The 12,268-nt window shown below is 44.4% G+C and overlaps 1 protein-coding gene across 4 annotated transcripts in view; it reads right to left on the reverse strand.

Moving 5' to 3' along the window:
• LOC108529289 (aminopeptidase O) overlaps window positions 1–12,268 on the reverse strand; it is a 284,802-nt gene that overhangs the window by 214,213 nt on the left and 58,321 nt on the right. For all 4 annotated transcript variants that reach the window (XR_001885473.1, XM_017871510.1, XM_017871511.1 and 1 more), the window contains exon 4: window positions 1,062–1,215. Coding sequence is in view for 3 of the 4 variants with exons in the window: in XM_017871510.1 (XP_017726999.1) it covers window positions 1,062–1,215 (154 nt within the window). In the remaining variant the exon portion in view is untranslated. The remainder of the gene's footprint in view (window positions 1–1,061; window positions 1,216–12,268) is intronic.

Raw genomic sequence — 12,268 nt, forward strand, 5'->3', positions numbered from 1 at the left:
GGGGAGCTGCTGTCCCCACAGTGCACTGCTGACAGCAGTTGGTACAACCAACACAGCAGAGTAGCTTAGAAAGTAATCCATCAGAAGCTTTGTTTTTGACCACTTAAGCACCGAAAACCAAACTTAAAAGGTATGGGAGGAGAGGAGGCATTGAATCTGAGGATTCCTTGAATTTAGCCAAACACATATAAATATTTCAGCACACTTCACAGGATTTCATATATACTTACCTTCTTCTCTCTTTCTGCATAAATAATAGGCTCACATCTCTTCTTCTCAACTCTTTTGCCTTTCTTTTCCAAGACAGAGTCTCGCTCTGTCGTCAGGCTGGAGTGCAATGGCACAATCTCGGGTCGCTGCAACCTCTGCCTCCCAGGTTCAAGCAATTCTCCTGCCTCAGCCTCCCGAATAGGTGGGATTACAGACACGTGCCACCATGCCCGGCTAATTTCTGTATTTTTAGTAGAGATGGGGTTTCACCATGTTGGCCAGGCTGGTCTCAAACTCCTGACCTCGTGATCCACCCACCTCAACCTCCCTAAGTGGGGGATTATAGGCCTGAGCCACCACGCTCAGCCTCTCTTTCTTCTTCTTTTTCTTTCTTTTTTTTTTTTTTTTGAGACAGAGTCTCAGTTTGTGGCCAAGCTGGAATGCAGTGGCGCAATCTCAGCTCACTGCAACCTCTGCTTCCCGGGTTCAAGCCATTCTCCTGCCTCAGCCTCCCATGTTGCTGGGACTATAGGCATCTGCCACCACACCCGGCTAATATTTTTGTATTTTTAGTAGAGACGGGGTTTCACCATGTTGGTCAGGATGGTCTCAATCTCTTAACCTCGTGATCCACCCACCTGGGCCTCCCAAAGTGCTGGGATTACAGGCGTGAGCCACTGCGCCCAGCCCTCTCTTTCCTTTCTAACAGGGCTTTTCCTGCTTTGATTAATCCTATTTTGGTTTAGTTTCTCAACAGGAATGACTCACATTCCCAGTGCTTGGAAGAAATGCATCATACCACTCCCTCAAGTGTTTCTTTTTTCCTTCCCAGCAAGTCCCCCCACACAAACCTGAAGTCAGCCTCAGAAGGTGAGAAGGGTCTCTCTGTTGCCAAGTCAGCCGATGAGCACGTCTCCATCTTCACTTCTGTCCAGCATCCCACTGCAATTGTGAAGGTGGAGGCTGGCATCGGCATAGTTACGTAGTAATACCAGCTTGAGCACCCTATAAACAGGAAGAGAAGAACCATAATGAGGCCAATATATGGTTCTGGGCTCTGCTGTGTGATTTCCTCTCTTGCGGCACTTGAAGAGCTTTTGTGATAAGCTGGTAAGAGCCAACTCTTGGCGGTGGGTCACATCAGCAGAAAGGGCACTACTTCAGGTCTCAGGCAAAGCACAGGAGGGATGACGGCTTCAAGGCAACTAGGAAGGTCTGGTCTCTACCACGGATCAGTCTGAAGCCCTTCACATGAGGGCAGTAGTGCAGCGGTCCCTCTCAGCTGTACACACAGCAGGCTGTATGCTCCTACAGACAGAATATGTCTCATTCATCCAACACAGTATTTAGCATTTAAAAAATGCTCAACTGATACCAGTTGAATGAGTGAAAGAGTGAGCAAAGCAATGATTGCTTTGTGCTGTAACTATCTTGTCCAAATTCAATTCAAGTCAATCTAAACTCAATATAGCAGAAAACACATGAGACTAGGGAAGGAGGACACTTGGGTTTTCACGCCCACTCTGAAATTAATTAGCTGTGGGAGTTCAGGTCTTACCCTTAGTCCCTTTTATCTGTTTAGCTGGTCTTCCACTCCTTGCTGAGCAGATGAAAAGCAGGTGTAGAGGTTCAACGGAGCCAAGGACTCCTAACTAACTAGTTTGTAACAGGACTGGGATTAGAGCTGGGGCTCCCCATTCCAGTTGAGGGTGTACTCTCCACTTGGTCCAAACCTTAGAGGCTTTTTACCAAAGGAATGAATGGCTGATAACTTATAACACTATACTCCCCTTATTTCTAAGATGTAAAAATGACTTTCACATTTCTGAAATCTGAATGTGTCATACAACCTGATTTAACATAGTATTTTTTCTGAGCATCTGCTATACATTAATCATGTCTTAAGAAGAATTGATATCATCTTTTTTTAACTTTTATTTTAGGTTCAGGTGCAAGTTTGTATAACAAACTTGGGTAAACTGCATCATGGGGCAGGGTGGGAGTAGGTTTAGTGTATAGATTATTTTCTCACCCAGGTAATAAGCATAGTACTCAACAGGTAGTTTTTCTTTTTTGAGACAGGGTCTCGCTCTGTTGCCCAGGTTGGAATGCAGTGGCGTGATCACAGTTCACTGCAGGCTCAACCTCTTGTATACCCAATATCCAATGTCTCAAGTGATTCTCCCACCTCACCCTCCCAAGTAGCTGGGACTACAGGTATGTGCCACCACACCCACCCAGCTTAATTTTTTTGTTTTTGTTTTTTTTTAGAGAGACAGGTTCTCACTATGTTGCTCAGGCTAGTCTTGAACTCCTGGGCTCAACCAGTCCTCCCACCTTGGCCTCCCGAAGTGCTGGGATACAGGCTTGAGCTACTGTGCCCAGCCTGATAGGTAGCTTTTCTGTCCTCACCCTCCTCCCACCCTCCACCCTCAAGTAAGCCCTGGTGTCTCTTGCTCCCTTCTTTGCATCCATGTGTACTCAGTGTTCACCTCCCACTATAAGTAAGAACATGCAGTATTTGGTTTTCTGATGCTGTGTTAGTTCACTTAGGACAATGACCTCCAGCCCCATCCATATTGCTGCAAAGGACATTATCTCATTCTTTTTTATGACTGCATAGTATCCCATGGTGTATATGTACCACATTTTCTTTATTCAGTCTAACATCGATAGGCATTTAAGTTGATCCAACGTCTTTGCTGTGGGATATCACCTTCTGTTATGGAACACATTTCTCCACTCCTCATGTTCCCATAGGGAGGAACTTCTGTTAGCATAAATCTCTTTCAGTTCCTTCACAAACTCCTTCATAGAAAGAGCTATTCTTCTTTTTCTTGCTTTAAGTTTTAGAGGGTTAAACACATTTGACATCCAATCACTGACCAAATTGGCCTATGGTTGTCCAACGTGGTCTGTGATTGGATGTCAAATTCCGAACTGAAATATTAACATACCCCTACTGGCCGGCAGACCTAACATGACACTTTTAAAGTGCTTTACCAGTAAAAACCAAGAATAGAGATTAGATTTTGATCTCCATGTTCATGGTTCCTTTGTCTATCGCAAAACAAATTCTGAACTCAGGAAGGTTGGACTTAGTTAAAAATAATAATATTTTGGTGAGATTCAAGTTTGGAAGCCATGAAGGGAGTTACTTGAAAGAGAGACACAAAGGGACATGATCAGAACTGGTGGACACCCACCAGAGCCAGCCATTCTCTCCAACTTGCCTGGAAGCTGTACCCTGCTTCTGGAACCAAAATGGCCACTCTTGATATCCCTTTCTTTGTAGCTGACTAAGAAGTTGAAGGTAGGCCAGGAGCTGTGGCTGTAATTCCAGCACTTTGGGAGGCTAAGGCGGGTGGATCACTTGAGGTCAGGAGTTCGAGACCAGCCTGGGTAACATGGTGAAACCCCATCTCTACCAAAAGCACAAAAATTAGCCAGGTGTGATGGCACGTGCCTGTAATCCCAGCTACTCAGGAGGCTGAGGCAGGAGAATTGCTTGAACCTGGGAGGCAGAGGTTCCAGTGAGCCGAGATCGGGTGCAACTGCACTCCAGCCTGGGTGAGACTCGGTCTCCAACAAAAAGAACAAGTTGAAGGCGTACTCCTCCTTAAAGGGACAATTAAATCCAGAGACATTGAAGCCAATCAAGTGATAGCTTCTACGGGGCATGAAGCAAAACCACAGCCTCAAAGAGAATCACTGCTATGATTCCAAGACAGTAAGAAGGAGGTAGGGACAGTCACAGACACCTTGATGAAAGAATGACGTGGATATGACATGATGGGCTATACGGACTCCACCTCTCCATTTTTCTGTCTTCCGTAACTACCTACATTCCCTGGAACCCAATGCCTCCCATGACTGCTCCATAAAAACTTTCATTTTCTACTGGAAACACAATGAGTTGAAGCAGGTAGAAAGGAGCGTGCAGATGGAAGAAGAAGGAGGAAGTTATGGGTAAGGAACTAAATCTTTTGAAAGGCTCTGGTATAAAAAAAAAAAAAAACCTTAAAAAAACACATTTTCTTAATCAAAGGGCTATGGTCTGTCATTCCTTCTCTGAAGTAAATGTTAGAGTTTACCAAGAACCATTAGAATTTCCTTGTTAAAAATTCAGACCCTTGGCAGTTCAGTAAATAAGCAGCAATGGTGAGGCTTTCAGGTAAAAAGAGAAGTTTAAATGTATGAGGCCGAGGCCACCTTTACTTCCTCCCCAAACTCCATTCAGGAACAGTAAAAGAATTTCTATTCTAAAGACACGAACCAACAAGGACAGAGAGAATAAAGCAGGAGACCATTGTTGCAGAATATTGGAAGCTAGAATGCAGATGGAAGAGTGACAAATGACACAGCAGACCTGAATCCAGACCTGAACCCTAAGTTGGCAGTGGGGAAAGATAAGACCCACCTCACTTTACCCCTTAGAAGCTCCACAAGGCTCTAGGGCAGAGGAAATGCTAAACTAAGCAGGCCCGGCTGTACATCTAAGAAGTAGCCAGATCCATGGATGTTCTCTCCCACCCTGCACACCTGGGCTATTTGCCCATCCCACACATACCCCAACAAATAACTGGAAGTTTATTTTCTAGAAAGACTAAAAGGAGAGCCTCTGAGCTGGCAGCTGTGGTGTTGGAGGAGAAATGGCACAGTTGAAGGCAAGTGAATGGAATTACATGAACACATGCACATAGGATGCTGAGGCCACCAGCCATCCTCCCTTATTTTGTTCCAGAAGGCTGGCAGCCAGGCTTTCACTGTCTAGGCAAGAGACTGAAAGAAGGGGACTAGCTTAAGAAATCAGTCTACGGTGAAGCTGATGGCTGACGAGCCCTCCAAATGTATTCACAGCTTCCAATTCATATTTCAGTCCCCTGCTCCTGAATGCTTGCACGCAAGCTTCCAGGTATCCTTAGAAAGCCGCTAATGCAAAATCAAGATCCAAAAGGACAAGCAAATGGGAAAAAAAACAAACAAAGCATAAGACAATTAGTAACTCCATCCAAGAAAAAAATTAACATGTACAGAAATAATAATGAAGCCACAGTTTTGCTACAAGGCTTAGCTCTTAATAACACACAAAAATATAATGATATAAATGAAGGCTGGATGCAGTGGCTCACCTATGTGATCCTAGCACTTTGGGAGGCCTAGGTAAAAGGATCACATGAGACCAGTAGTTTAAGACCAGCCTGGGCAACACAGGGAGATCCCATCACTACAAAAAATATGTTTTTCAATTAGCCAGGTGCATTGGTGGTGCCTGCCTGTGATCATGTACTTGGGAGGCTGAGGTAGGAGGATCACTCGGGCCCAGGAGGTCAAGCTGCAGTAGAGCTGTGATCACACTACTACACTCCAGCCCAGGTGACAGAGGAAGACCCTATGTCAAAAATAATAATAATATAAATGAAGAATACTGATCTAATCAACATTATGATATTAATTACATTGAGAAGACAGGATTTTAGGAAGGGGGCCTGTGTATGATGAAGTTGGGGGAGAGAGGAGGACAGCTAAATTGCTTACCTGCCACAGTGGGAAGACCAACCCTGAACAATAAAGCGTCTTATTGAAGGACATGCAGGTAAATATCAAGGAATCAGCCAAAAGAGGTGAAAGTGGTTACTTCTAAAAAGCAGGAAAAATGGAGGAATGGAGATTACAAAGGACTGCTTCTTGGGAAAATGGTTACAATAAACCCATCAGAATTACTTGACTCTTTAAATATTGCATCTTTAATACAAAATAATTGAACTAATCAATTAAGTAAAAGGTAATCTTAACAGAAAAAGAATAACATGTCTGGTACTGAGGTACTACTAAAATGATGAAATGTAACTCAGAAGAAAGAAGCAATTGAGAGAGAAGGAGCAGGCACTAGCCTATTAAGAAATCCTTTTAAGAATGAAGCACCAGGCACCACAAGCTTTCTCCCTACATTTGGTTGAAATTGTGGCCTGATTTTCTTGCTGCTGCCTGTCTGGTTCCTGCGCCATCCACCTAGTCCATGGGCAAGATGATGCTTGTGGAAACAGCAGAAACGAAACTACCTGCAAGAGGAAACACTGCTGAGTAGGAGGTGTTTGTTAGATCCCTGCACAAGGTCCACAGAAGTCCACAGAGAGCGCCCAACCCCATCACAACCCAGCACCTCGATCAGAACGTCTGTACCCTCGAGGTGACGTGGGGAGGCCACAGGAAGTCACAGCGGGACCGTGGCAGGGGAGAGAAATGGAGACGAGCAATTAAAAAGTCAGAAACCTTAAATGACCCAGAGTTAGAGAGTGAGACAGCAATAGTGGTAACGGAACCTGAGGTGAGTCCAATAAAAATATGTTAAAACTGTCATTGCTTCCTCACAGTCTTTTCTGAAATTCAATAATGGAAATAAAACAATTGTTTTTTAAATATCACCCAAATTCATATTTTAAGTGCTCGAGATGATTTCCTCCTGTACAGCACACAAGTTTTTTTTATTTTCTTAGATTCCTAAAGTTCCTCTACTTAGTGGAGCTCATTTGGAAGCAACTGTTTCAGTCTGCACGCTTTTAAAAGCAAAAAGGTTTTCTTGGATACCAAATGGCAGTCAAATCAGGGCAGATCAATTGGCTAGGCCAAATAAGAACCAGCCAGAAACCCAATTCCCAAAGACCCTGGTTGAACACTTCTCAGAAGGTTCTCACTAGAGTCTGGCCCTGGGCTCCTTGCCTGGATCCTGGTTGAATGCTAGAGCCAGCGCCGAGACCACGGGGCGCGGCTAGCGCTCTGGAGACGATTTCATCAGTTCCCCGCTACGAGGAACTTTCTAGTATCCTCACTTGGGAGAAAAGTCTCTTTTGAGTTGTCTGTTGCTGGATTATTCCAATGAGCCCAATCTTATGTGAAGACTGCCCACTGCCACAGGGAACAGCACCTAACCTTATCTTCCAATCAGCCTACAAAAATGGCAAAGAATAAGGTGGAAATACTGCCTCAGAAAGCAGAGCATGCATTCCCAAGACAAAGATAAATCATTCCGGGATTGTCTATTGGTTGGAATGAGCCTCCCTTGCAAGAGAGTTAATGAGAGTGCATTGCTTTTGGATATGTCCACTCACTGAGTTCCACCTCTGGAACCTGACAGCTGGGGTTCAAGAAACATTAGCCGCTTGTCACCATCTGCTGTTGTCGTAGTCTTCATCTGCAAGCTCTCAGCTTTACAGCTGTCTACCCTTGATGCTCAGGCTGATCTTCTGAAGGCAGAGGCAAAGAATGCAGAAGGTATGGTTGCCACATGTGTACTGAAAACCACAACCTGATGAGGCCCACATACGGGGTTTAAGGTTGAATGGCATGAAAACACAGTCCACACAAAGCGATCCATTTAAAGGAGAACGACAGCCTAAAGGGGGCATCCTGTATGACTTCATATAGAATGGGCCATTTGGAGACTATTTAAATGGTGTTTACTTCAAATGAGCCATCCTTGACGAAACAGACAGTGAATGCCTTCATTTTCCTTTTGATTCAATCCACTTGCACTAGACTCCCTCGGCCATACCAGCTGCAAAACAAAGAGAACACGCTGTACTTGAATTAACCCAGAGTTTTTCCTCTGCAGAGGCCAGAAACCCCTCACGCCACTGGATGATTTCACAGCCAGGCCAGGATTCATTAGCAAGACTAACAGAGACGGGTGGTAGGAAGGGAAGCAGAGGAAACAGCACTCTTTAACTTCAGGCACAAGTCGCCACCCAGCTTGCCCTTCTTTCTGGGCAGATTCTGTAACGCTGGCCTTCTGACCTCCTCAGAAAGAGACCAGAGTTCTCTAACGCCCCTACATCACTCTCTCCTACTGGACTGTATGTAGGGGAAAAACTCTCATACTTCAGTAGTCTCACTAGTAAGATACACGTATCATATGACGTATTGACAATAACAGTTGTTACAAGATCCAAATAGACATTTTCATCTCCACAACAGGACTGAAATTTTCCTTAGATGACCGTGCTTTTTGTAGCTATAATAGAACCTGAAATGGATCAATTTTCAAATCACAAGAGGTAGCTTAACATTTAGTTTTTGGGCCGGGCACAGTGGCTCACGCCTATAATCCCAGCACTTTGGGAGGCCGAGGAGGGTGGATCACCTGAGGTTGGGAGTTTCAGAGCAGCCTGGCCAACATGGCAGAAACCCCATCTCGGCTGGGCGCGGTGGCTCAAGCCTGTCATCCCAGCACTTTGGGAGGCCGAGACGGGCGGATCACGAGGTCAGGAGATCGAGACCATCCTGGCTAACACGGTGAAACCCCGTCTCTACTAAAAAATACAAAAAGCTAGCCGGGCGTGGTGGCGGGCGCGTGTAGTCCTAGCTACTCGGGAGGCTGAGGCAGGAGAATGGCGTAAACCCGGGAGGCGGAGCTTGCAGTGAGCTGAGATCCGGCCACTGCACTCCAGCCCGGGCGACAGAGCGAGACTCCGTCTCAAAAAAAAAAAAAGAAACCCCATCTCTACTAAAACTACAAAATTAGCCGGGCATAGTGGGACACACTTGTAATCCCAGCTACTCAGGAGGCTGAGGCTGGAGAATCACTTGAACCCGAGAAGCCGAGATCGTGCCATTGCACTCCAGCCTGGGCAACAAGAGTGAAACTCGATCTCAAAAAAATAAAATAAATAAATAAATAATAAAATAAAATAAAATACAGCTTTGGGCCAGGCGCAGTGACTCACGCCTGTAATCCCAGCACTTTGGGAGGCCAAGGTGAGAGGATCACCTGAGGTCCAGAGTTCAAGACCAGCCTGGCCAACATGGTGAAACCCTGTCTCTACTAAATATACAAAAATTTGCCAGGCGTGGTGGCGGGCACCTGTAATCCTAGCTACTCAGTAGGCTGAGGCAGGAGAATCACTTGAACCCAAGAGGCAGAGGTTGCAGTGGGCCAAGATTGTGCCACTGCTCTCCAGCCTGGGCGACAGAGTGAGACTCCGTCTCCAAAATAAAAATACAAATAAGTAAAATGTAGTTTTGAAAGTAAGTATCATAACTAAAGAGTGTTAAAACAGTTATCTTAATTATTTTTTCATTGACTATTCTAAAACTGTCCTATGAATAGTTTTGAAGATTCTATCTTCCACAGGAGGAAGAATAATTCTTAGTAAAGAGGGGAAAGGGAAGAACACGAAGGAGTAAAGTTCACGAGAGGAGAGAGAACTTTTTATACTAAACCTGTGAGAAACTTAGCTAACTGAGATCATCATTTTTCATAAAAAATTTTAAGAGAAGAAAGATCAAGATATGGTAGTCATTTTTACACACCAGTCATGCCTACCAATAGTAAATTAAATAAGAAATTTATGAAAATTTAGTGTCCTATTCTTAGGTGAGTTTTGGATAAACCTACTCAATATAATTAAAAGCACAGCTATAACCACACACACATAACCACTCTGCTTGTGCAGAGGCAAAGGCAGATCATAGCTCTGCCAAGTTAAGCATCACATGGAACTTCTTGTATTAAAGAGTTATTGTTTTCACTGAAAATTAAAACAGGCACTTAAATTCTTCCTATGAAAACCGTCCATTTTACTTTTTCAACCTCTCCACTATAGGTTAGAAAAACAGCATGAAGCATTCGGAAATATCAAATTGATATGTGCTTTTATTTCACATATAATCTTTCTTTCCTCAATCCTTCAGTAGCCCCTGCTACTTTGCTACCTCAAAATCGTTTCTTTCTCTAACCACAATTCCTTATTTCAGCGATTCCTGTCCAAACTATTATATACATTATGATTACTTTGGAACACCTTTGCATCACAAATTAAAGATGCCTAACAATGTTTACAGGAATACGTATATTCAGAAACATGTACACTTATAAGTGTATATAGACATACCATACGGAACGTATACCGCATATATTTTAAATATATAATATACATACATCTGCACAATAAATATAATATAGTCACAAAAAGGAGAGAGAGCTCCCCATTTTGGCTGCTCTTCCCCTCTTGGCCTCCTTCTCCACTGCTTGGGTCTTTCAGCAAACTCCAGCTTTCCATCAGGACTTTGCAGATGCCGCGTCTACATCTTCTGGTTTTCTAAGTGAGTGCCACCCTCGTGAATACCCATAGCGTGACTGTCTCTTGTTAGTTCTTCTCCACAGTTGCTCAAGGGTTGTAACTGGCACCAGAACAAACGAGACAGTAAGACGCCCTGGGCACCAGCATTGCCTAACCAGGGCGATGTGCCAAGTCAGGCCACCACTTTGCAAGCACTGATGCTACCCAGCAAGGCTTCGGGTTTCCCCCCCTGCAACATGGTACTGCCTCAGGCACGGGAGAGGCAGGAGAGAACGACCTTCAAGATCATTCTTGTGAACTCGGTAAAAGAGCGCCACCTGCTGAACACAAGCGCCTCGATAGGTTTTCCTTGTTGGCTAATGGGATACCTAAAGGAACATGCCCCAGCAGGCTTGTTATTCAAGTCTCACCAGCCACTCTGACCTTCGATGCAGGTGACCCAGTTCCCCTTAAGCTGGATCAGCTAACTGGACACCAAATCATACTGCTCCAGGTGGTCACAGGTAAACTTTAGTGCTTTACACATATGGAACATTCATAAATGTCAAGTCCAAGACAAAAATCTACAGCAATGAGAACTAATATATACATGCCTGCCAGAATCATCAATGTCTGAAAGAAACCATGATGACTTTCACATATGTCATGTATGGTAAGCGCAGTGCCAGGAGGGTAAGAAAGAACTAGTCAACAACAAATCACAAAACAAAAGAATTAACTGACAGAGATTCAGAAAGCACTGGCCCACCGGCAGGTTTCTAATGGGAAAAGATGAATACATTCACGCTTAAAACAGGAATGTCTGTGTCTTGGCGTGAAATAAAGTTTCCCCAGTTCTAGAAACAAGGAGCTTTCTCTACTTTGCATTCTTTCTTTGTGAGAAAAACACGTAATCATAACCATTCCTAAATGCCTCTTAATTTACCATTTCCTCATGCGTAGTTCCTGGTTGCATACTACAGAAGCAGTCTAAACAGTACTGCTCATTTGGAAAAGTTGGCTTTCAGTTGCACACAGGAGGGTCTGGACTCCCAGATCTCGGCTTTTTCCTGGAATTTCCCACACAATGTCAAAAGAAAGAGAATGTCAGAGAGCTAGTCTATTGGGCAGGCCAGAGAGTAGCATTTTGCCCAGAATGAAGTAATGTCTACGTCTTACTTTTGCACAGAAAAATGAAATCAGATCCTGTGCAAGGCACATGTAGTTTTTAACATCTTTCACTTGTTCATATGCTTTTCCTCCTTCATCTGGAAAGAGCGTCCATTAGGCAGTCTTCCTCATTTACTCGAGGCCTCCCACAAAAACCAAAAGCAGGAAGAATTTAATGTATTTTTTGAGACGGAGCCTCACTCTGTTGCCCAGACTGGAGTGCAGTGGCGCGATCTCGGCTCACTGCGAGCTCTGCCTCCCGGGTTCACACCATTCTCCTGCCACAGCCTCCCGAGTAGCTGGGACTACAGGCGCCCACCACCTCGCCCGGCTAATTTTTTTTTATATTTTTAGTAGAGACGGCATTTCACTGTGTCAGCCAGGATGGTCTCGATCTGTTGACCTCGTGATCTGCCCGCCTCGGCCTCCCAAAGTGCTGGGATTATAGGCGTAAGCCACCACACCCAGCCCTCAGAATATTTTATTTTTCTAGGAAGCAGGGATATACTAAATTAGACTCTATAAAAATAAAACTTTCACACCTGTAATCCCAGCACTTTAGGAGGCCGAGGAGGGCGGATCACGAGGTCAGGAGATGGAGACCATCCTGGCTAACACAGTGAAACCCCATCCCTACTCAAAATACAAAAAATTAGCCGGGCATGGTGGCAGACACCTGTAGTCCCAGCTACTCGGAAGGCTGAGGCAGGAGAATGGTGTAAACCCAGGAGGCAGAGCGTGCCACTGCACTCCAGCCTGGGTGACAGAGTGAGACTCCGTCTCAATAAATAAATAAATAAATAAATAAATAAATAAATAAATAAATAAAT

This window comes from Rhinopithecus bieti, unplaced genomic scaffold, assembly GCF_001698545.2.
Source record: "Rhinopithecus bieti isolate Rb0 unplaced genomic scaffold, ASM169854v2 scaffold_6063, whole genome shotgun sequence".
In the NCBI taxonomy this organism is placed as follows: domain Eukaryota; kingdom Metazoa; phylum Chordata; class Mammalia; order Primates; family Cercopithecidae; genus Rhinopithecus; species Rhinopithecus bieti.